At 42.0% G+C, this 25602-nt stretch overlaps 1 protein-coding gene across 1 annotated transcript in view; it reads right to left on the bottom strand.

Annotated features, from left to right (window-relative positions):
* The window catches only part of RPTOR (regulatory associated protein of MTOR complex 1), a 5042670-nt gene that overhangs the window by 2333359 nt on the left and 2683709 nt on the right, over window positions 1-25602 (bottom strand). The window contains exon 14 of the mRNA XM_044068087.1: window positions 18257-18331. Coding sequence (XP_043924022.1) covers window positions 18257-18331 — 75 coding nt within the window. The remainder of the gene's footprint in view (window positions 1-18256; window positions 18332-25602) is intronic.

Raw genomic sequence — 25602 nt, 5'->3', positions numbered from 1 at the left:
ATGTCAGATCCAAGACCCTGTGGTGATGACTGAAAATATGGATAACATCAGATATGCATTCCAATAAGACTGCTGCCACAGGCACTGACAACTGGAGGGATGATACTGGGATGTTTAGCTAAAAGGACAATTAACAGATAGCTGCTAGGGTCTGACGTACTGCGGCTGCAGGAGATGACAAACATTTCATGGCCTCTGATAAGTGGTCAGTCATGCTCTTGGTCTAAGGAGAGAGGTGTGCACCAGATGGAGAAGAAAAATGTATCCTAAAGAGCAGGTTCCTGTGGTGGTGGCCCAAAGGAAGGATAGGCAAAAGTGGACAGAAAACAGTTTGAGGTATCCTAGGATGACAGAAGATCAAAAGCTACCCCCTGAGTGTAAGGTAGCATCTGAGGTTCCATAACAAGGGTGAGCAAAAGACTGCATAAATCTTTTGAGGAATCCTGTCTATTCACGGACAGCTTTAATGTATCAAACTTTCTGCTTCTCTCTCTCTTTAATACACATTTCTGACATCCTCCTCTTTACTCACAGTGTCAATGATGCCTTGATTTTTTTTTCATAAGGTGAAATATAAATAAAAATACACACACACACACACATATACGGGTCTACTTCAAAAAATGGAAGTACCAAAATATCGAAGACGAAATCATCAAGATAACACTGCAGAACCTTCACATCATCGACTTCCCGAAACAGCGAAAACTAACCCCGGGAAAAGAAAGTACAGTTTTGTACCTACCATAAATGTAGATGTCCGATAGGTATGCATCTGCAGTCCTAACATATGGGTTGTCCTGCCTCAGGCAGCCCTTCGGTCGGCCGGATTCCAAAGTCTGGGTCTGGCCTCGGCTGATGTCGCACTTCACCCGACGTCATAGCTGCTGTGTATTGGGTATAAAGGCATCAGCCGACGCCATTTTCCTCAGTGTTTCTTGCCCCAGATGCCAGGTGCCCTCTAGGAAGGCTAAATTTGGATAAATGCAAATAATTCCAAACAGTAGAGAGCAAACAATATAAGAAAATATATACATATATACATATATACAAACAAATACACCATAACAGATTCCCCCAACTAGCTAAAAGAGGGGTAAATACCCTAGGAATACCACAGAGGGGAAGGAGGGTGGGTAATCCTGACTGCAGATGCATACCTATCGGACATCTACATTTATGGTAGGTACAAAACTGTACTATGTCCTTCAAGGATGCATCTGCAGTCCTAACATATGGGTAGAATACCATAGCCAAACTGGGGGAGGAGGTACTAAGATAAAGATGGTGTAGTTAAGATTCCTTGCAAAACAGCAGTTGCAAAACCTGCTCGGGATCTGGAGTATAAAGGAAGATTATAATGCTTGGCAAATGTATGCACGGAGCACCAAGTAGCAGCTTGTAAAATGTCTTTGGTAGCCACTCCTCGTAGGAAAGCTGTAGTGGTGGCTGTAGCTCTTGTGGAGTGAGGCCTGATATTTTCCGGAGTTGTCTTTCCATGAAAAGAGTAGCAAAATCTAATGCAATTTCCTATCCATTTTGAGATTGTCTGTTTTGAAATTGCTTTTCCTTGCATTCCTGTTGCATATGCTACCAGAAGCTGGTCAGTTTTTCTGTTGGTCTTAGTTCTGTCCAGATAGTAGCGTAATTGTCTGTGTACATCCAAGGTATGTAGTAGTCTTTCCCCCCTGTTCTGTGGGTTGGGGAAGAATGTAGGTAAATGAATCGCTTGGTTCAATGATACTCTGGAGACCACTTTTGGCATAAAAGTAGGGTTAGTTCTCAGAGACACTCTATCCTGATGGAAGATAAGGAAGGGCTGTACTGCCATTAATGCCTGTAACTCAGATACCCTTCTTGCTGAAGTGATTGCAAGCAGGAAAGCAGTTTTCCAAGATAAGAACTGTAAGTCTGCTGTTGCTGCTGGTTCAAAAGGGGGAAGTGTTAACTTTTCCAGCACAAAGTTAAGATCCCATGTAGGCAAAGGTGGTTTCCTTGGAGGCTTTACATTTTTAATTCCTCTCAGGAACTGTCTGAGTAGAGGATGAGAGAAGACTGGAGGATCCATGTTGTATTCTGCTGAAATTGCTGATGCATGAATCTTAATGGAGGAGTAGGACAGGCCATTGTGGAACAGTTCTGCTAAATATTCCAGGATGTTTGCTATGTTTGCCAATGATACATTTTCCCCTTTTGATGCACTCCAAATGAGGTATCTTTTTCCATTTGGCTGAATAAGTCTTCCTTGTGGAGGGTCTGCGAGCCTCCAGTATAATGTCCTTAACCATTTGAGATAAATCTGGGTTATTTTGTTTTATGCAATATTCCAAGCAGCTAGCTGTAGTGTTTTCAAGTTTGGATGTAGGATCTTGTAGTTGTTCTGTGTTAGAAGTAAAGGACATAGAGGTAGAGGCCATGCGTGTGTCCGAGACATGCTTCTCGGTAGCGGGTACCAATGCTGCCTCGGCCAGTCTGGAGCTATCAGGATTATCCTTGGCTGATCCTCTTTGATCTTCAGTAGGACTTTGTACATCAAAGGAAGAGGTGGGAATGCATATGCTGTCAGGTTTTTCCAGCTGAAGGAAAGGGAGTCCACCCTCCAAGCAAGTGGGTGGTATGCTCCTGTGCAGAATTTCTTCAATTGGTGGTTGTGTGGGGAGGCGAACAGGTCTATCTCTGGTAGTCCCCATTTCTTTGTTATGGTTTTGAAGATATCTGGATGCAGCATCCATTCATGAGCATCCGTGGTAGTTCTGCTTTAGGTGTCTGCTAGTGAATTTTCTTTTCCTGGTACAAATCTGGCCTGGAGTTGAATATTGAGGTTCAGGGCCACATTCCACAGGTCCATTGCCATCCGGCATAGAGGATATGAGTGTGTACCTCCCTGTTTGTTGATGTACCACATGACTGTGGTGTTGTCCATCCTTATCAAGCAGGTGACCTTGCTGAAGAAATGGTCTGAATGCCTGGATTGCATGTTTCACTGCCAGCATCTCCTTTTGATTTATGTGTAGATTCAGCTGGTCTTGTGTCCATAGGCCTTGTATACACTTGTCCACCATGTGCGCCCCCCAGCCTAGGTCTGAGGCGTCCGTGGTGATGGTCTGGCTTGGATGAGGTTTGTGCAAAGTCAATCCTCTGTTCAACTGACAGGCCTGAGCCCACCACAGGAATTCTTGCTTCAGGCATGGAATTATTGGAATCTGGGCTTCTAGACTGTGCTTGTGTTGAGACCATACATTCCTTAGGTACCATTGCAACTTTCTCATATGCAGTCTGGCATGCGGAATCAATATTATGCAGGATGCCATGTAACCCAGGGCTTGCAGGATTTTCCTTGCAGTAAGCTGAGTCTGTGTTGTTAATGTCATGAAATAGACTGGTAGTTACTTTTGTTTTTCTTCTGTGAGAAAGGCCATCTGAGTTGATGTGTCCAGTTCTGCACCCAAGAATGTTATCCTTTGGGATGGTACCAGTCTTGACTTTTGCATGTTGACTGTGTATCCCAAGGCTTGCAGCAGTTGTATAACCTTTTCCAAATCTTTTGTTAATTTTGTCTTGTTGTCCGCTTGTATTAGGCAGTCGTCCAGGTATGGGTAAATTTGAATTTCCTGAAGCCTGCAATGAGCAATTACTGATGCCAGGCATTTCGTGAATACTCTGGGCGCAGTAGATAAGCCAAAGGGCAATGCTGAGAATTGATAATGCTCTGATCCTGCAAGAAATCTGAGGTGTCTTCTGCAATCTGGTCGTATAGAGACGTGCAGGTATGCCTCCTTGAGATCTAGAGTCACCAGATAAGACTCCTTGCCCAGCATGGGAAGAAGTTGCTGTAGGGTCAGCATTTTGAATTTTGGAACAATGAGGTATGTGTTCAGAGCGGACAGGTCGAGAAAAGGCCTCCATTGATTTTCTTTTCTTGGTACCAGGAAAAGTCTGGAGTAAAATCCTTGTCCTTGTTCCATAGGCGGTACCTTTTCTATAGCTCTCATCCTTAGTAGGTTGTTGATTTGTCTTAGAGCGTTTGTTTTTTGGCTTGGTGGTAGGTTTGGCATTCCTCTCTTTTTTGGTAGAGTGTGGAAGTGAAACCTGTAGCCTTTGTCTATTGTTTGTAAAGTCCATTTGTCTCCTGTAATGTAATGCCAGTTTACAGAAAATAAGGCTAGTTTTCCGCCCAAGGGTGCTTCCAGTTTTTCCCTGGTAGGCGGAATCAGAGCCAAGTCATTGTGTCTGTCCTGTGGAAGTGGTTGTAGCTGAATCTGTGGCAGTACTTCTCTGGTTGTTAGGCTGCCACTGACGTCCCCTGTAGGCACCCCTGGATTGACCTCTGCCTCTTGGGCGTCTATTTTTGCCTCTCTGTGCTCTAGGGGTGTCTGGAAAGGACCAATTCTTCGAAGGCCAATTTCTGCTAAACCTCGGAGGTTGGACCTGTAAGAAATCCTTGACTGTTTAGACAGATTTTGCTTTTTCTTCCACCTTCTTTAGAACCTGCGGTGTAGGGGAGCCAAACAAACTTTGTTTCTCCATAGGAGCATCTAGGAGTTTTGACTTAACATGGTCTGGTAAGGATTGTTATTTTAACCAGGCATGCCTTTTAATCACTGTTCCAGTCATAGCTGATCTAAAGGAAGCCTCCAGTGCATCATAGCCACATTTTAAGAAATGGTTACTGACCTGCTGAGAGTTATGTACCAAATCCTGAAGGGACTTATGGTCTATAGGTTCAGGAGAGGACAGTTTTTTATTTAGCTGGTCTAACAAAAATTCCTGGTACTGAATCATGTGAAATTGACAGTTTAAGGACCTGGCCGAAAGAGTAGCAGAAGTATAAACCTTTTTACCCCATCTCTCTAATGCTCTAGATTCCCTTTCAGATGGGAGAGGGTTTTTGGCAGAGGCAGCTGCTACAGCTTTGGGGCCCTGTGAAATGGTTTCATGATCTGCAACAGGAGCCTTATACAAATGGTAGTGTGTGTCCGGGACCCTGTAATATCTGTCAGGCTTGGCAGGGGCCGGAGGGAGAGAATCAGGAGCAGTACAGGCATCATTATATGCATCATCAACAACTGTTAGTACTGAAGGAATGGCTAAAGGCCTATGCTGTGGTAAAAGTAAAAAAGTCCTAAGCCTTTTCCTTGAATCTGAAAAATCCTGGCCCTGCCATTGAAAATGTTCCCTCATAGCATGTAAGGTTTCCCCAAAAGAAAATTCTTCAGGCGGAGAAGCAGAAGGAATGGAGTCTTCTGCATCAGAATCCTCATAAGGAGAATATGGGCCTTCCTGAGGGTCTGAAATATCTGAGTCATCCGAGGAACAGTCTGTAGAAACAGGTTCCGGGGGTTCAGTTCTAGGTCTCTTATCTGGAGGGGGTTGAGAGGCCCTGTCTGGGTGAGGTTGGGATCCCCTGATCAAAGAAATGAGATCCTCAGCCAGGCTGAGCATTTGGGAGCTAGAGGTAGGCCTGTGAGAGGGAGTTTTAGCAGGTAAGGCCTTAGAAGATTTAGCTGCTTTAGCCCTGGAAAAAGCCTTGATAGACATAGATGCAGGGGGTCTAGCAGCTCCACGTGCAGGGGTAGATATGTCTGAAGGAATAGTATCTGATAAATCCTGGGTGCCTGCTTCAGCCGGGGTAATTTCAGTAGCAGATTCAGCCATGCTCTGTGAGGCCTCGGCTATCGGAGGCATGCTTTCAGCCGAAGGAAGAACCGAGGACTCGGTTTCAGCCGAAACCGAGACACTCGTGGTTGGCCTAACCGTGGTTTCAGCCAAAACCGCGGACCGCGAGTGTCGGTCCTTTTCCTTACGCTTTTTAGCTAATTGTGTAGTCGGAGTCTCCGACGGCATTTTGTATGCAAAAGCGGGACCAAAAAACTCCTCTGCAAACTCCGACCAACGTCTAAGCGTCCGTCGGTTGAAGGAAGCACAGGCTAGACAAGCTGATACGTCGTGGTCTGGGCCTAAACAAGGAAGGCAGTAAGAGTGGAAATCCTTATGAGGTATTTGTTTCCCACAAGTTAAACAATTATTTACTTTGTCTGACATCGGCTGAGGCAAGAAAGAGTCCCCAACGGGGTACTTAGCTTTTTAGAAGTCTTCGGTAGTAGAAATCTCTGGATCTGACCGACCGGCACTTGCGAACAGCTTCTGCTTCGGGCACCACGCGGCAAGAAAGACTGAGGAAAATGCCGTCGGCTGATGCCTTTATACCCAATACACAGCAGCTATGACGTCGGGTGAAGTGCGACATCAGCCGAGGCCAGACCCAGACTTTGGAATCCGGCCGACCGAAGGGCTGCCTGAGTCAGGACAACCCATATGTTAGGACTGCAGATGCATCCTTGAAGGACATCCACTTGACCACCAGAACAACACAACAAACAACGAAGCAAGAAAATTCTCCAAAGTGGGAGGGCTTCACCCCCCCCCCACAATCCCTCATGTGGGGTGCTCCACCTCCCACTAACTAAATATACCAACTCTGAGGCCGCACTACAGTGAAGAAAGAGCAACATTCACCATGGTGGCAAGTGGTTCTTTTCACGGGGCAGTTTTCACTGTTCTGGGTGGGTGTTCAATGTTGTGAAGATTCAGCGATGTCCATCTTCGATATTATGGGACTTTGATCTTTTGAAGTAGACTATACGGACAAATGTCACTAACACATCAAAACCAGCCAACAGCCTTTCTCTCATGACTTTCAAGTTCTTTCTCTGCTGGAAAGAGCTAGAAGGTTTCTGGGTAGGAAATGCATTACAGAAGGACATAAGTGGACAGTCTAAAATCTAGAAAAAAACTGAGCCAAGAGGTCCTATACTCAAAATTCCTATAGTCAAAGTTTTTCAATATTTGATAATAAGTTATTCTTACTTTTATTAATATTTTAAGGAGCAACAAAATCCTTCTGGGGGGATAGTCAGCTGAAATATTGGGGTGGTTAGATGCAGGTGGTAGCTGTATGATGAATTAGAGCAAGCCACTGACTAAAATAAAAGTTAAGCACTCACCATAACTGGGCATCTGTGCTGTCCATTTTCATTCTTCCTCAACAAATGGGTTATGGATCCAATCCTTGGATCCTACGCAGCCTTATACTTCAGACTCTGGATCCAACTCTCGAGCTCCAGCCTCGACCCATGACACCCTAATCCATCCTCAATACCTCAGACTGACTTGGTTGCCATAAGAATCCCATAAATTAAAGAAAGGGACAGTTCAAAGAATAGGGCTCAAACCCAGATTTATAAGTTCCAATAAGAAATCTAAAAGGTTCCACAAGAAGATTACAAAAAGGGGGATAGATGGGAGGGAAGGTTAAGAAGAATGAAAATGGACAACACAGGCACCTTGTTATGGTGAGTACATAACTTTTATATCTGATGTTGTCCTTTTCATTCTTCCTCAATGAATGTGACAGAGTCCCCAACTACGTGAATCTTGGGTGACCCTCATGGAAGGATATTCCGAAGAACCAGCTCTGCTTCTGGAGAATAGGTCCTATTTTGTAATGAGTAACAAAGGTATGAACACCGGACCATGTGGCTACTGTGCAAATATCATCAATAGAAGTGTTTGACCAAAAAGAAGACAAAGTCGCCATGGATCTAGTTGAGTCAACTTTAGGTGGTCTTGCTAGAGAAATGCCTTGCTGTGAATAGATCCAAGAAATGCAATTAGGTATCCATTTAGCTAATGTAACTTTAGATACTGTATAACCCAGTCTATTTCTTGAGAAGGATACAAACAGCTGGTCTGATTTTCTGAATTATTTAGTTCTCTGTTGATAAAAACACAACTGTCTGTGCACATCTAGGAGATGTAGCATGTATTCTCCTTTGTTTGAAAAATTTGGAAAGAAGATGGGTAAAATAAATGGATTGGTTAATGTTAGATTCAGAAGCCACTTTAAGTAAAAAGGAAGGGATTGTTTGTAAAGTTACCCTGTCTTTATGGAAAATAATGCATGGAGTTTTTGATGAGAGAGCCTGGAGTTCAGAAATTCTTTTTGCAGGAGGAATTGCTACTAAGAAGGCTGTTTTCCATGATAGGAATTTTAAATAACTTTTTGCTGAAGGGTCAAAGGGTTTTTGACTCAGACCTTGTACAACTACAGTCAAGTGCCAGGGAGGTGAAGCACCTTTTACTGTGAGGGTCTAAGGAGAAAAGTGCCTTTCAAGAGAGCTTTAGATAACTTGAAAGAGGCCAAACAATAATTTTTATCTCCTGTATGAAATTTGATATGGCGGCCAACTGTAGTTTAATCAAAAAAAAAACTAGCTCTTGAGCAGCCAGAAAATCAAGAGCACCAGAGATAGGGACAGTAAAGGGACAAAACTGTTTCTTAATGCCCAAAGAGAAAATCTTTTCCATTTGCTCTTGCACACCTTTTTGGTGAAATCTTTTTTGTGAGGATAAGAAAATGGTACGTACTGGGGAAGAAAGCCTGGGCTGTCCAGCTATTACTGAAACTGGAGAAACCATATGGTTAGTTTAAGGGCTTGGATATTTGCCTGACTCATCCCTGAGGAATGAGAGAGACAATCTGGAGATGGGTCCAGTATCCAGAGAGGATGGCGAAGATGAAACCAAAGCAAGGGGAACCATACCAGATGAGGCCAGCATGGATCAATGTGAAGGACTAAGCTTTTCAACTGAATTGATTTCTGTACAAACTTGGGGAGTAAAGGAAGTGGAAGGTAATCGTAAAGGAGACCAGGTGGCCAAATGTGGACTAGACCATGCCTCGCTGACTCCCCCTAAGGGGGGATAAGGACAAAATATCTACTGCACTTCTTGTTACTGGGAGACGTAATTAGTTTGCAGCAAGGCTGGTCGAGATGACTAAAGATTTTCTCCACCACTGACTGACTGAAAGACCACTCATGAGGCATCAGAATAGACCTGCTGAATTTCTCCACTAGCCCACTGGATTTCCCTGGAATATCTGTTGCAACTAGAAAGCAGTTGGTGATTGCCCATTGCCACGCTCTCATAGGATCCCAGTAGAGAGGGTAGGAATGGATTCCCCCTTGTTTGTTCATGTACCAGACTACAGACATGTTGTCGGTCTGAAATGCAATAATTTCTAGAGGAAGGGCATCTTGAAATGCCTGCAATGCTAAAAGGGCTGCTCTCATTTCCAGGATGTAAATATGAGAATTGGTCTCTTGGAGGGACCACGTGCCTTGGACTATCCTTCCCAAGTAATGCCCACCCCACACAAATTGGGAGGCATCCATAGTCACTGTGGCCACTGGGAGTGGAAAAAACAAAGGGTCAGTCTAAGTAAATGTTGTTTGACTGGATACACCAGTGAATGTTTGCAAACTGGTGCAAGCTTGACTGGAAAAAATAGTGGCTGTCTAAGACTAAACTACTGAAAAAGAGTCCATTGACGGACGCGCATATAGTAACGTGCTAAAGGAAGTAGGACTACTGCTGCCACACATACTAAATCATGAAAAAAATTAATTTTGTTGGGAGGAGATGGATAGGGATACAATCAGATGAACCTGAGATCTGAGTGTGTCTATGCGAAGACTAGGCAAAGAGGCAATGTGTGTTGCTGTGTTCAGATGTGCACCGATAAACTCCAGGCTGTGTACCTGTGTCAAATTTGATTGGGCATAATTGTTATCCCTAGTGAGCAACAAATTTACAGCAAAGAGGACCTGGATTGTTGTAGGAGATGCATGGTAGAGACGGCGAGAAGCCAGTTGTCTAGGTATGGAAACACTCAGAATCCTTTTACTCTCAAGTGAGCTGCCACCATTGCCGCACATTTGGTGAACATCCTGGGGATGTGCTGAGTCCAGAGGGCAGAGCTCTAAATTGGTAATGACCAGCTTCCAGCTGAAAGAATAAATGGCTTTGGGAGCTCCTGCTGATTTTGATGTGATAGTTCAAATCCTGAAGATTTGTGGAGCACATCCAATCATCCTTGTGAACAAATGGCAGAATGGACTGGACTGCAACCATTCAGAGACTTTTTCACTTACTGATTTACTTTGCAAAGATCCAGAAATGGTCTCAGGTCCCCTATCTTTTTGTTAACTAAAAAAAAAAAAATGCAAGTTCCGAATCCAGTTTGGTCTGGTGGAACCTCCTGAATGACTCTTTTGTCTAGCAGCTTTTGAATTTCTTCTGCTGCTGCCTTCCTCTGACTGGGCGGAATGTCAGGAAGCTTCTTTCTTTTGTAGACTGGAAGCAGGAAAATGGTATAAAGTACCCTCTGGATATTATTTTTAGCATCCAGGTATATTTTGTTATAACAGCCCAGACATGGTGTTGCAAGGACAATTGTCCCCCAACTGCCTCCAGACGTAGGCAGCATTACAGGAGTGCTCAAAGGGTCTATCCGGAATGGAATCACAGAAGACCTGATTTTGGGGGCTTCCTCTGCCTTGAGGGCGGCATCTACCCTTAGAACTGCCTCCTCTACCTCTGAAGGAATTGTCTCCTTGCAGATCCTGGAAAAGTCCTGGAGACTTGAGAAACCACATTTTCTTACCACCTCTCTGATTTCTAGAGAAAGTTAATTGAGTAGTAGAAAACTTGATTCCCATGGCAGACAGGGTCTTTCCTTCTTGTTCGCTGTGGGTAAGTGTTTATTTTACAGATGGACCAAACAAAGAAATTCCACCAAAGGGATCACTGATAAAAGATGTCTTGAAAGGTACCACAAAGTCACATTGCTGCATCAAGGTATGTCTCTTTATAGCAATGCCTGAACCTGCGTCTTCAGCTGCACGAGAGATCAACCTCATGGATGCATTGGAAGATGACAAAAAAAGAGTGGCCTGTAAAGGGTGCCAGATATTTAAGAGATCTCAAAGCGAAGGTCGCTGAGGCAAAAACTTGCATTCTGAATCTGTCCAACTGCTTAGACTCTCTGTTTGGTCAATGGACAGATGAGCTCTATTCTGCTGGCTCTCTAGTGGCTGCTGCAACCACAATTGCATGTAAGGAGACTCCTGTGCTCCAGTGGGGTTTATTGTTTGGCGTGCTAATAATTTGGCAGGGCAGCAAGGTACTGACTCAACAGAATCCAGCTCCTTCCATGCCCAGTGAGAGACTAGATCAATAAGCTCACTCACCGGGAGACGGGGCTCATCCAAGACGTAGAAGGGCCAGAGCCAAAAGCCTTGAAATACTGACTCTTCTAGAGAAGGGCCATCAGAAGACCAACTCCAATTTTGCTTAAGGATCTCTAATATGTCTCCAAAGGAGATGTCATCAGCTGGTGACCTGGGGGACACTTCTCCTTCCTCACAATGAGTATCTTCAGTGAGAGATAGCAACAGGGAATCTATGTGCATCTCCTCTTCCACATTTTCTTGGATGGAAGACTCGGAGCTCAGAACCAAGGAGGGAAATATGGGGAGAATCTGAGGGCAGAGAGACTGCATCTCTAGAATGAGAAAAAGCCCTTTCCACAACCTAAAAGGCAGACAGACCCAGAGAAGCTGTGGCCATCCGAACAAGAGCCCAGTGTTCCAGTACAGGTAGATCACAACTCAAAGCAGATCCATGCCCAGAGGAGCGAACCAGACCTGAGCTGTCCAGCACTGAGGCTCCAAGGGGCAGGAATAGATCTAGCAATAGAGGAAAAGATCCCAGCCCCATGGATCAGACTCCAACACTTTGGTTCTGGGACCTGTTCTGATCTGAAGAAATTGGAGCAATACTAGACAGGGATGCTGTCAGTGTCATGGAAGCAATTCTCCTCAGATCCAACTCAGGACCTCTCGGAGATGTCAGATCCTGGGGCTCTAAAACAAAACCAAACCAAAGGATGGATAGGAAAAGGAGAGAACACTGCGTTAGTAGTGGCAGGAAGACTCACAGACCTAATAGGAGACTAGCCAAGATAACCCTCTTCTGGATCTGAGCTCTGAGGAACTTTCACATTATCCTATCCACCTCTGCTTCGGAAAGACTTCTCCAGAACCTGCTGGATGACTTGTGGTTGACTTGGGCCTAGAATGTGTCTTGGAAGTTTGCAAAAAACGGTAACAGGTTCATAGGTGTGTACTAGGCTAATGGCCCTGAAGCCTTTACAAGCCTAGCCCATAGGATTAACCTGGGATTGTGCCACTCGACCTCAGTTCCCAGTGCCTCTTTCAAGTAGAGCCACTGGAGTGATCCCCAGAGTGAATTTTCTATTTCCCATCCACTCATTAAGACTTCTCTTAAAGAGGGCCAGTGAGGCACTCCGCTTGACATGTATGGGAAGTCTATTCTACAGCATGGCCAGTCCCTGGGTTATGAACCCGTTTCTCCAGCTTGTACTGTTGAGTGTGGTAATGAGGTTGAGGTCTCTGGAGCGTGTAGTGCAAAGGGATTGGGATTTCTTTAGATGTAGCATTTCTAACAGAGCTAGGTCAGACATGGCTTTGTTAAGTCAAGCAGAGATCGCCTCTAAGTAGGCAATATGAGACTGAGAATAGTTCGGAGTTTTTTTGAGTCTGTGCATATAGGACATGTGTTTAAGGCCTAGGATACTCTTTGTGAGGTACTTTTGCAGCCTCCCAGTTGTTGTAGTTGTCTAGTGAGGTACATGCCAAAAGGGGCATTGTACTTGATGACTGACCTAATGAGGGAAGAGTAGAGGGAGACAATGACCTCTTTCTTCCTGGATGCAAAACCCTTAGTAATGAGATGCGCCACATAAAAGGACTTCTGACCAATGTGGTGGTCAAAAGAGAGGTTGCTGTCAACCTGTGTTCCCAGATCTCTTATGACGCCTTTTGTGATCAGTGGACTACCATCAATGTGGTAATTCATGGGAACCGGGTTTTTCCCAAAGGGGATGATGACACATTTTTTGACATTGAGCTTAAGGCCAGGGTTCCGACACCAGTCGTTGGTCTCAGTGAGACCTCTCTGTAGGATATCAACATCACTTGGGGAGTTACTTAGGACTCCCAACTTGCAATTGTCTGCGAACTTTGTCAGCCAGAGTCCCTTCTTGTTGGCCTGGACCTCAAAGAAGTAGATACCAAACAGGAGAGGACCCAGGACCGAACCCTGTGGGACTCCAATCGTGACTGGTCGGCAGTCTGACTTGGAGTCACCTTTCACACTGTGGGTTCTATCTGGCAGCCAGTTTGCAACCCACCTAGTGATACAGGGAATGATGCCTAGCTTAGTGAGTTTTTCTATGATTCCTGAGTGGGGAATGGTATCAAAGGCCTTGGCCAGATCGAAGTAGGCTGTATGAACCACCTTGCCTTCATTCATAGCTCTGGTGACTAACTCAAATAAGTCGACCAGGTTGAGAAGACATGATCTACCTTTCACAAAACCAAAATGTGTGGGATCCAGAGTTTGGAGATTCCCTATATCCTTGTTTATTAGGTCCATGATGATGTGTTCCATAGCTTTGCATATCAGACTTGTCAGGCTAATAGGGCAATAATTCCCAGGGTCTGCAGTCGCTCGTCTTTTGTGGAGAGGGATGACTGCGGCAGTGCGCCATTCGGTAGGGACAAAACCTGAGGTGAGGCTGTGACTGAACAGGACACACAGGTGAGGTGCCAGTTCACTCTGTAGCTCATGTAGAACACAGCCAGGGATATTGTCAGGTCCCACAGAAGCTGTATTCTTGGCCTTGGATAGTGCTGTTATAACCTATGTAGCAGTAATACTGGGTGCCTGGCAATGTACTGGTATTGTGATTGGTCCGGTGGTGGGGGATAGAGAGGTAAAGCTGGCACTGAATCTGTCGGCCAGTAAATTGGCAATATCTGTTGGCTCGGTATAGGAGGTGCCATTGTGCAACAACTTTGAGCAAATCTGGGTATTGCCGTGGAGATTCTTTACGTAACTATAGAAGGCCTTGTCTTTACTATCTACTGCAATTCTGTTTTCATAGCTAGCTTTAGAGGATCTGATGAGGGATCTCAACTTTTTGTTGAGCCTAAGAGATAATAGATCCAAATGAAACTCAGGAGAATGAGCTCTAGGAATGTACAATGTGCTAGGTTTTGAATCTGAGGGCTTGAGATCTGTAATCTGAGTTGTAGGGCTTGCCGATATAATCAGATCCAACTGTTTAGGATCCGAATATTTCGGATCCAGAGTGCATATTTTTTCGGTCCAAAGAAGTAAAATCTGATATTTTTGAAACTTTAGGAGGAGATTCCAAAGAAGTCCTGGGATACTTTGAAGCATAGGAAGTGTGCACTGCCGAAGGAGCTTTACTAGTTTTTTTGGGGTTTTGAACCCCTGAAGAAAATGCAGTTGAGGGATGATGTAAACCCTTACGGATTAATTTACTGTGTCTGTCAGCTAAAGCTCTCATACTGAATGCGGCACATATCAAGCAGTTTGTGTTTAAATAAGCTGCTCCTAGACAATGTAAGCACTCTTTATATGCATCCGAGTTAGAAATGTTGTGCCGCAAAAACTGCTTTTCTTAAAACTCGTCGGCCATGACAAGGAAGACGGGGACCAAGATATATATATATATATATATATATATATATATATCTGTATGGGTTCACTTTGGAATCTCAAAATACTGAAATATCGAATTTCAGTATCTCGAGACCAAATTGTCGAATCTGCAGTTGAGCGAATCTTCAGAACATAGAATACGGACATCTCGAACCTGCAGCGGTGATGGCACGTTTGGTAAGTGTAATGTTTTTTAAGGGTTTTGGGGAGGGTTTGTGTGTCTGTGTGTGTCTGTGTGTGTCTGTGTGTGTCTGTGTGTGTGTGTGTGTGTGTGTGTGTGTGTGTCTGTGTGTGTGTGTCTGTGTGTGTGTGTCTGTGTGTGTGTGTCTGTGTGTGTGTGTCTGTGTGTGTGTGTCTGTGTGTGTGTCTGTGTGGGGAGTTGTAGGTGTGGGTTAGGGTATGTAGGTAAGCGTGTAAGTGTTGTGAGTGATCGTGTTTGTATTTATGTGATGTGTGTTTGTGTAAGGGAGGTGTAGAATGTGTGATGGTAGGTTTGCTGTCTTCTGGTTTTTAGTACTACCTCAGAGTTAGTATATATAAGTGGGGGGTGTTGGGGGATCAGCCCCCCCAATGGGAGTGCAGGGGAGCTTGTCCCCCCCTGCTTATAGCAAGGGTGTGTGTGTGTTGGTTTGGTATGTTGTAGTGCCGAGAGGTAGGTGTATTTGTGTTTGTGTGGTGTACTGGTTTTGTGACATTCGTGGTTTTAAATTTCATAGTTTTGGGGTTTTGAGTTTGTGAATTTTTGGCTTTATAGTTATTTCAGTATTTCAGGATTGTGGGGGAAAAAAAAAAAAAAAAATATATATATATATATATATATATAGATATAGATATAGGTTTACTATTGAAATGCTGAACGGCACTACATCGACTGTACTATAGTCGAACACGGAAGTTTGAAAATAGTAATGTCGATGACAAAAAAACAATCTAGGACTGTGTTTTAACATGGGTCAAGGTAGGGGAGATGTTTGTAGCTCTGAGTAATACTGAACACCTACCTCGACCCATGTTAAAACCATTCCTAGATTGTTTTTTTGACGTCGACATCACTATTTTCGAACTTACGTGTTCGACTATAGTACAGTCGACGTAGTGCCGTTCAACATTTTAATAGTACACCATATATATATATATATATATATATATATATATATATATATATATATATTTTTTTTTTGTTATATACAGTAAGAAAAATTACCAACAATGGTAATTAAGATTTACCTTGTTAAAAAGGGTAGGAGGGGCATAAGGAATATAGAAAGAAAAAAATAACAATGTTGGTAAAATCTAGAAATTATTATAAAAAAAAAATACTCCTGAAGCTGAAAAAATGAAGACTATGAGGGAAGATTGTAGTATAAAGAAGGAAATTCTAGATAAGAAAGACAAACTTTTATAACTTAACAAAAACTTGAAAAAAAAACACTGTCAGAGAAGGAACCTACGTCTGCACGTGATTGCAGCAAATGATATCTGAGATATTGAGAGTGGACTACGGTGTTATGAGTGGATGGAGGAGCTCAAGAGATGGATCCAAAGTCCGAAGTATGCAGCCTTGTCATATCTGAGGATCAGATCCGTAACCCGTTTGTTGAGGAGGAATGAAAATGAAAACATCAGACCTGGACTTATATACACTTAAGGACCAAATATGGAAGAACTTTGCTCAGGAAACAGCACATCTGCATGGTTCAAAATGAAAAGCATTCCCACTTCACATAATACTTTTTTTTTTTTTTTTTAAATCAATTTATCAATGTATTTGTTTTGTTAACCAGGGTGATGTGGAGGGCTCCAGAACAATATTAAGAATTCAACACAGGTCCAGAATTCTGAGAACTACTTGTGAAACAGAAGTAGCCATTCCACCAAGATAAGAAACATAAAACTCAAATGGAATGCCCTGAAGAGAGAGAGAGAGGACAGAATATTTTTTTCAACAAACATCTTTATTAAATTTTCACATATGACATAAGCAAGCTTACATTTATATAAATGAAAAGCAAACAAAATGACACCACTTTTAGTTGTAAACATTATACATCACAGACACCAGTGAAAATACTGCAGTTGCAAACATTACACAAAACTTATAATCTATCCAGTCATTCAAATCCTGCCTCTTAAATCTTGTTCCTTCTCTGGATATATTGTTTCCACAATTCCCATTTTTTACTATGCAGTTTGCTACTTCCCTTTTCTAAAGATCCTAATTCCAGTTAATTTCTCTCTGTTACTATATGCACTACTACTAGTAAAGTTGGTCTACACTTTGATCTCCATTTTCTACTAATTGCTTTTTTGGCAGCCACCATAACTAGACTCAACAAGGCTTTACTATGTCTATGCAATTCCAAGTCTGTATCATAGCTAAAAAAATCATCTCCCAAGTAAACCACATCTGCTCACCCAGCATTTCCAACAGAGTGGCCTCACAGGGAATCTTTAAAGTCTTTCACACTCAAAAAAAAAATATGTTCCCAGCCACCTCTTTCTTGCCCATCACAACTCCAACATTTGCTATCCACCTGAGGAAAAATTATTTGGAGTGTACTTGGGGTATAAAAATACCTCTGTATACACTTCCAGGTCAAGATCCTAAAATCTTCTAACTTTGTTGCATATTTGGGAGATATACATATATACTCCCAGCGTAGAGAGGACTGAATATTGAGGAGGAGCCTCCAGAGATGGCAAATTACAGTCTGAAGCAGATCTGTGAATCCAAGTTGCTCAACGCAGTATGAATTTTGCAGAAATAAACAAGTTTCATCAACTGAGGTTTTGACTGCAGTCCCTTCTATCAAATGAGAGAGATAAAGCAGATTTTTGGATCACACAATTGCAAAAGTATCCACAATCAAACCAAGCCATATCAGAAACAGTAAAAAGAGAGAGCACCACAGCCAGCTTCAGTAATACTTGGCTTAAATGACTACAATTAAACATTTAGCATAACAGTAGAATACAAAGACCCTCTCTCCTGTGAAGGCTTTACCCAATGCTACTTTAAAACGTACCCACTCAAAAACAGTAGCACCTAAGGTTAGACAATGGCAGCATACTATAGTGGGGTGTGGGGAATTCATACCATACCCCCTGCAGGAGGAGCTGTTTATTTATGTGGTCACAACCCCCTGTGATGTGGCACTGATGAAATCAAAAAACAAAAGTAGTACATATTTTCTGTCCAACAGTGGTAAGGTCATAGATGTAGTTACAAGGGCAAATCATAATGGCAGCAACCTGCTCAATGAAGTGATTTCGACATGCTAGCAGTAGCTGAGTAAGAAGTCCATTACTAATTTCCTGAACTCAAACCATGGTGTCAAAATACTGTAAAAACACAAGGCAGAAAGTAAAAAAAAAAACAGAAAACATGGTGCACTCCTTAAATCTGTAAGAAAGCTGACATAACGTAAAAATAAATGTATAAAATACTGAACAATCAAATAAAAGTTGCACAAAAAATGAACTATGCACCAGAAGTCACAAACAGCTAAATTCTACAATTAAACTTAAATAAAGCGTAACTCATAAACCATACAAAATAAAAATCCAGGCCACAAACGCAGGTGCAAAATCCTTTCTAAATCCACAATTAATCCACAAATGAGCGCTTTCGTCAGAAGAAGTCTTGTGATCAGACGAAAGTGCTCATTTGTGGATTAATTGTGGATTTATAAAGGATTTTGCACCTGCTTTTGTGGCCTGGATTTTTATTTTGTATAAATTCTACAAATAGATATACATTTTTTTAATTTAAAAGAATAATTGTTAAATGTCATCTTACTGGCATATATGGATCAGCAAGGACAGAAAGAAAATACTTGTGTCCATTGTCCTTCACTAGGTCTGCCTGACAAGACTAGAAAAAAAAACAAAAAAAAAAAAAACACATTAAGTTTCTGTTTTCAATTACATGCATACATATACGCACAGAAACCACTGCCTTTGGATAGTCAACTTTCACTGTTATTCTACTGATAATATTCCATACATAAATTGTTTCCAAAATAATAACAATAATAAAGATGCTTAATAGCATGGGGCATTAAGACCTTAGAGTACAGAGCATTCACTGGTGTAATTCAGTCAGGGATTCACAGGTTTCCATAATATTCATGGGCTGTATTTCCATTTGGTGTTTGCTACAAGGCAGAATGCAATGGCACACGAGCAGATCTCTACAGAATGGACATCCACTCCCCAGTGTCACTCAGCCTTAGTGTACCAAGTTTGCCTGCAAACCTGCAATGTCAGGGGTGTAAGCAAGAAAAAAAAAAACTTGGCTAGAACTTAAAACTTTGCACAGTTACTCATAACAAAGTTTACAACTTATTTGTTTACTGGGATAGTCCGACTGGGTGGAAGCCCATTTTCAGAGGAGGCCCAGGCAGAAACGCTCCATAACATAATACACAAACATATCATAACATAGTACATAGAGACAGAATTAAAAACGCAGTTCACAGTATTAACAAGCAGGTTTTGAATGTATTACATTGTGAAAGTGGAAGCAGAGATATAGACAGTTACTAAGTATAACCGACAGAAAGCCTTCTTTTTTTTTTCTTACAAGAAGTGTGGAAGCACAATTCACTGTAGAAAAACCTCCTGAAAAGAAACTCCATTAACAGTATGAAGATGTTAGAACAAAACTCCATTTTTTTTCATAAAATTAACAAATGTGAACATAAAACAGCAATTCATATTTAAAACTGTCCAGTTGAAATATCTTTTTTTCAACAAAATCATCTGGGATACTGACAGAAGAACGTTAACAATACTCTTCGGGTGAGGCTTCAATGTAATTTCAAAATGGCACCTAACCTCCATGCATAACTGCATTCAAAATCTGAAAACAAGCTCCCATTTTAAAACCAGAATCAATTTATTCACTTTTTCTTCTTTTCCTGTCTCTCACCATTGTTTATTTTTGCCACAGAGTCAAAATCATCTCCAAAGAATAATACCTGGTTTTGCAACAAACATTCTACAAACACAAACTTTTACTAAGAGTAGAAACCGTTGCCAAGACAGATGATACATTCATATTACAAGAACCCTACACACATTGTTAAAGTAATATACAAATGTGTTGTATCCAGGACTCTTTGTAAGCTTCTGAGCCCCCCCCTCCCAAGCCTTTCTGTGTTGGAGGGAAGCCTTCTAGCTTATCAGTAGGAGTGATAAGCACTAGGTAGCCTATCGCCCACAAGAGGAGTGGTTTCTGGCGCAGAAATTGTAGTTTACTGGCCGTTTGGGCAGGTTTTACTACTCAATATCACAGTTGTTTGGTTTCTGCTACATATCTACAATCAACTGCATTACTAGCGGAGTTAAGTAAAAACTTGCAGTGTTAAAGATTGTACTTTATTTTACTTTTCTGTGTATTTGCTTCATTGGTCCGTGTCTCTCTGTAGTTATTTTTTTTTCTATTTAATTGTTTTATAGAATATTGTGGTCTCTCTCTGACTCTGCAGTTAGTGGGGGCTATTGTGTTTCACTTCATTGATATTCAGTGTTAAGCTCTTAGCCTAGAGGGTTTCTGTGTATTTATAAGTGTTAGTCACATATCTTTGAATTTACTAATATCGGAGTTGTTTGGCTTCTGCTACATACCTAAAATCAACTGCATTACTAGCGGAGTTAAGCACAAACTTGCAGTGTTAAAAGATTGTACTGCATTTTATTTTATTTTTCTGTGTATTTAATTGTTTCATTGGTCTGTCTCTCTCTGTGGTTATTTTTCTGCTTAATTGTTTCATAGAATACTGTGGTCTCTCTCTGTCTCTGCAGTTAGTTTCCCGCCCTCACTCCCTGTTCTTGTTCTGGTATTAATCTTGGTGGCTTTGGAATTGCCCATCCCTCCTGTAAATTTGTGTTTGAACACTCCTCCTGGGTCTATCTCATTTGCTCACTCAACCGAGTACAGTGAGATCATATTTTGACTTCAGACACTCCTACCAGTCCCATCTGTTCAGCTCTATCCCAGCTCTATTCCAGTTTAGTGTCACTAGCTCATTCTACCTAATACAGAGAGAACATTTGTGAAGGGCAAGCCACTTAGATCCTTAATTCGGAATTATCTTCTGTTTCTCCTTTCTCCCTTTCCACTCCCCCCTCCCAAAAAAAAAAAAAAAAATTCTAAGCTTGTTTCCTGCCTTTCTTGTAACTAGTTTAGTCCAGATACAGATTTGCTGTAACCAGGTCTGGTTGTAAGCTTCGGAGCCCCAAAGCCTTTCTATGTTGGAGGGAAGCCTTCTAGCTTATCAGTGGGAGTGGTAAGTACTAGGTAGCCTATCTACCACAACAGTTGTTAACCAGAAATTGTTGTTTACTGGCCGTTTGGGGAGTTTTTACATCTCTTTCAACGTTCACATTCATACCTCTCATCCTGGAAACATCAAAAATCTGGACAAGGCCCATGAAAAATAGGTACAAATCTGTACACTGATTAACATAAAATTTGCATATGTAATTATGTAACCCCACCCACTCCAATGGGATTATGGGATACCAACCTTCAAATGCAAACTGAAGAACAGGCAACCAAAATATGGCACCAGAGTCCCCCTGCAACCATTCCAATGTCCCATTACCTGGCTATTTTGCCCCATTCACCACAAACACTAATGTGCATACTGCTTTACTTTCTTGTGTGCCTCATTAACACCTGCTGAGTCTGGACAGCCAGTGCATGTTCTTGGCTTGAGCATTAATGGATCCATGCTTATACTAGGATTCCAATGACACTCATTTCCCTTGACAACAGATGCATGAAGATCCTCTCTCTTTCTCCTACTCAACACACTTGGAGCACGAGGCTCCCTCCAGAACTTGATAGTGATATGTCTATTTACAGCAGTGCTGCTAGTCCAAAAGGTCAGCTTGTCACTGCTTTGTTCTCCTACAAAGGACTACTGCAGTACACATATTGCTGCATAAACAATTAGTCCTGGTAATGTTTTGTGAACATGCAGTTACAACACTGAGCCTATTTTCCAAGTGTCTACATCTATGGTTATAAGAGTTTTTCTATGAAAGATCATTTCACACAAATCACACAAAAAAAATTTCTATGCCAAAAAACAAAACAAAACATGTACTCTTCCACATCTGAACAGTCTTACTTGAGGACAGCAGGCAGCTTATGGTGAACATTCAGACGTTAGTCAAATTATGAGCAGAATTTTAAAACCATTCTGGAGCATGACAGATTTGTACAACATTTTAATGGGGTGCTTCAACAATGAAGTATGTTTCTACTCAGGAATTATAAACACCACCTGACAATTTATTTCTCCAAAATTAATGAGGCAGTCTCTACAAAAGCACATCTTACACCCTGTATGAATACAATCAGAAAACCTTTCACTGAGAGACAATACAGATGACATGCCCCAGGTCAGAAATAGTTTTGTTGCCTCAACAAAAGAGCAGAGTGGAAACCAGACAAGAAAGCTTACTGAAATCCAAGGTTTCAAAAAGCACAACACTAAAACAGGTAACAAAAAGCATGTTGTCTCTGAAAAAAATCACTTCAGTCTCTTTCTCAAACTTACTTTCATGTGCTGAGATTATTAAAAAAGAAAATGCAGTACTGAAGTGACTTCAATGTGATAGTTGTAAAAGAAATAAACAAATAAAAAAAAAAAAAAAAAACAGAGGCACCAAACAGTTCACCAGCACAAGTCATAAGTATATATGTAGAATTTCATTTAGGAAAATAATCAGTGAAGTAAGCTGGTTATTAAAACACAGGAATACAGTTTGTCTGGAGTACATGTTCACTTCAACAGCAAATCTAGTATTATTCACACAGGACCTTTTTATGCTGAAAGCAGCAGATCAGCTCTAAAACTTTGCAGAGGCAGTTCTTTCTGTGCTGTACAACAGTAGTTTCTCTGCATTCTAAATAAAGCAAGCAATGCCGATTCCAGGGCTCTGTCCCCATGCCACTCTTAGCACATGGCAGAAGTGCTTCATGCAGTTTAAGAATACATGCTTATTCCTCAGCTTGCATAAAACATCCCAACACCAGTTAAATAGTTTTTAATATATTCTATCATATTGTCTAAATAGAATAGAGTGGTTTACTGTGGGGGTTTTAGTCTGCCTAGTGGTCAATGGAACTTCAGCATTTCATTTGGAATTAACAGCTTTTTTTTCTCTTTTTGCCTGAACTCGTAATCAGGAATATCACAGAGTGCCAACTGATAGCTCATTAACATAAATCTTGGCTGCAACCTCAAAGTTAAACTGGATTTACATTACTTTCTGACCAGAATTAAATGAAGGGGCCTAGTTCATATAGAAACACCCCTCTAGACCACAAAAGATGGGCCTGAATGTGCTCCCTAGGCAAACTATCAGTGTCCTCTGAATTCTGGTGGTCTGAACCAATTAACAAGCAAAGAAAAGAGGCCTCCATAGGCACCCAGCCAAAGCAAGAGCAAGCGTTTGCATTAGCAGAAGCGCAAGCATGGGCAGCCCCCAACAGCCAGTTATTAAATTCAAAATTTACTGCTATTGGGATGTGTGATCAGTGTTTACATTAGACTGCCTATGTAGATTACGTTAAGTCATTTGTATAAAAGTAGTACAGGAGATTATGATTGTAGATGCTGAAATGACAGCAGGTTGTGATAAAATGTTACATATTGCTTCTCGATTCTATTTACTTATTTTAATACTATAGTACGCTTGATCTACAGGTGGAAAAAAAACGGTCGTATACTCCGAACATTGACAAGCTAAGAAAGAATTAAAAATTCTGAATAAGATAACTACATATCACCTAGTAGGATTATGAATATTAATACTAGTCTTCTGAACATGCCAATTTACAATCACTATAAAGGAAAACTTATTTATGTAATGATACAGACAGCTGTTTTGCACTACAGCTGACAGTTATAAAAACTGAAAGAAGTAGTTATCTCTCATCGGGGTTCAGCTATGAACCATTCATTTTCCACTTATTTTTTGTAATGCTCAAGTACTCCTAAACCATATATAACAGATAACACCAGCTGCAAAATGAATACCTTTCTCTGAAGCCAGCCATCAAAAGTAAATCCACAAAGTCCCTCTCTCTGAAGCCAGAATCCGCAAAATCTTCTGCGTTCACACACTCTGCAGCCTCAAATCCAAAAAGCTGCCGCATAGTAAATACCTTGTAGGCAGCTTGCCGTTCGTGGAACCAGCACCATGCCTGCATGCTTCTTGCAGCTATACATTCCCTTCTGGCAAAACGCCAAAATAAATTAAAAAAAAAAAGCCGGGAAATCAGAAATTAAGGGGTGCCACTAGGGAATCGTGGCACCCCATTACTTGGACCCAAAACTCGTTTTTTACCAAATAATTCAGAACGGTTGGGAGGTATGTTCACGTTTAAAAGCCCACATTTGCACTTGTTTCCCACCATTAATGTAAATAGTCTATTCCAGATACAGGCTGGCTGTATCTAGGACTGTTTGTAAGCTTGTGAGCCCCCAAGCCTTTCTGTGATAGAGGGAAGCATTCTAGCTTATCAGTGGGAGTGGTAAGCACTAGGCTCTCCTATCTACCACAAGATCCAGGTACAGATTCTTAGTTTTAGCACTTGAATTTGCTTATTCGTGCTCAGCACTTGTTCAGAACTTGTTGTTAGCACTAAATAAGCTACAAATTACTACAGCACTCAACCTTCCTCTTTACCTAGAGTAAAACAGTTTTTGTACTTACTTTCCCCACTTGCTTAGGAAAAAAAACAGCTGTTATACTCACTTTCCTCATTTGTCTACAGGGAAGTAGTTTTTTATTCAGGCATGTCCAAGGGTGACCTACCAGTGTTCTCTCCTGCAAATCTGATGAATCTGGGCATCTTGAGGCAATGTCGCAATTGCCTCATGTACACAGACAACCCTCTCCTCCTACCACCCAACACCACAACCTGTGAGAGATGCACTTATCTAGCCAAACTGGAGGTAAAGCTCTCTCCAACCAAGACTGAACTAGACAGTCAAGAGGAAAAGGTAAACAACTGCACCACACCACACTCACCACAAAGTCCCACTAAATCTACACCACCAAAATCCACACATAGAAACACAAAAACATTCGCTGAAGCTCTCAATAATAATCTGCTCAAGCAACAGAGACCTCCAAAGCAGAAAAGCAACCTCCACCCCCCCAACACAACCCAAATGACACAGCCCACAGACTCAGTGTGCCAATAAACCACACCCATAAGGCAAACCAAAGTACCCAACACACTAGTTATAGGTGACTCTATAGTCAGGCACACTGATGTCCCACTCACAAGCTGCCTGTCGGGTGCCAGGATCCGCCACATAACCCATGCACTCAGGTCACTCCACAACAAGTACAAATATGATTCTGTCATTCTCCATGTTGGTGTAAATGACCTAAGACGTACCTCCTTGGACTACATGAAAATAGATGTGGAAGAGCTGTCCGATCTTGTAGCCCAGGCAGGTATGACCCTAGCCCTGAGTAGCATCCTGCTATCACCCAGAATGATACCGCAGTACAAGGACAAAATGATTGACTTCAACAACTGGCTATGCCTCTGGTGTCATTCTAAGGGGATCCAGTATCTGTCTGCCTAGGACGACATGGTCGACAGACCATGATGCTTTGCCAGAGATGGCTAGCACCAGTCACCCCTGGGATTCAGGATACTGACTAAGGCTCTTGCCGCCCCTATAGTGCCTTTTTTAGACAAGGTTCAAATGACAAATTCACCACCTTAGCAGGAAAGTACAGTTTTGTACCTACCATAAATGTAGATGTCCGATAGATATGCAACTGCAGTCCTGACATATGGGTTGTCCTGCCTCAGGCAGCCCTTCGGTCGGCCGGATTCCAAAGTCTGGGTCCGGCGTCGGCTGATGTCGCCTTCGCCCCAACGTCAGAGCAGCTGGGGTATAAAAGCATCAGCCGACGCCATCTTCCTCAGTGTTTCTTGCCCCAGATGCCAGGTGCCCTCCAAGGAAGGCTAAATTTAGAGAATGGATAAAATTCCAGACATGCACAACAGTAATAAACAGATACACCATAATTACTATCCCCAGCTAATATGAAAAGGGGGGGAGTGGACCCAAAAAGATAATTACAGAGGGGTAGGAG

This window comes from Protopterus annectens, chromosome 4.part0, assembly GCF_019279795.1.
Source record: "Protopterus annectens isolate FY-2018-M chromosome 4.part0, PAN1.0, whole genome shotgun sequence".
Taxonomy (NCBI): Eukaryota; Metazoa; Chordata; order Ceratodontiformes; family Protopteridae; genus Protopterus; species Protopterus annectens.
Note: the sequence above shows the minus strand (reverse complement) of the source record. Positions and strands in the feature narration are given on the sequence as shown.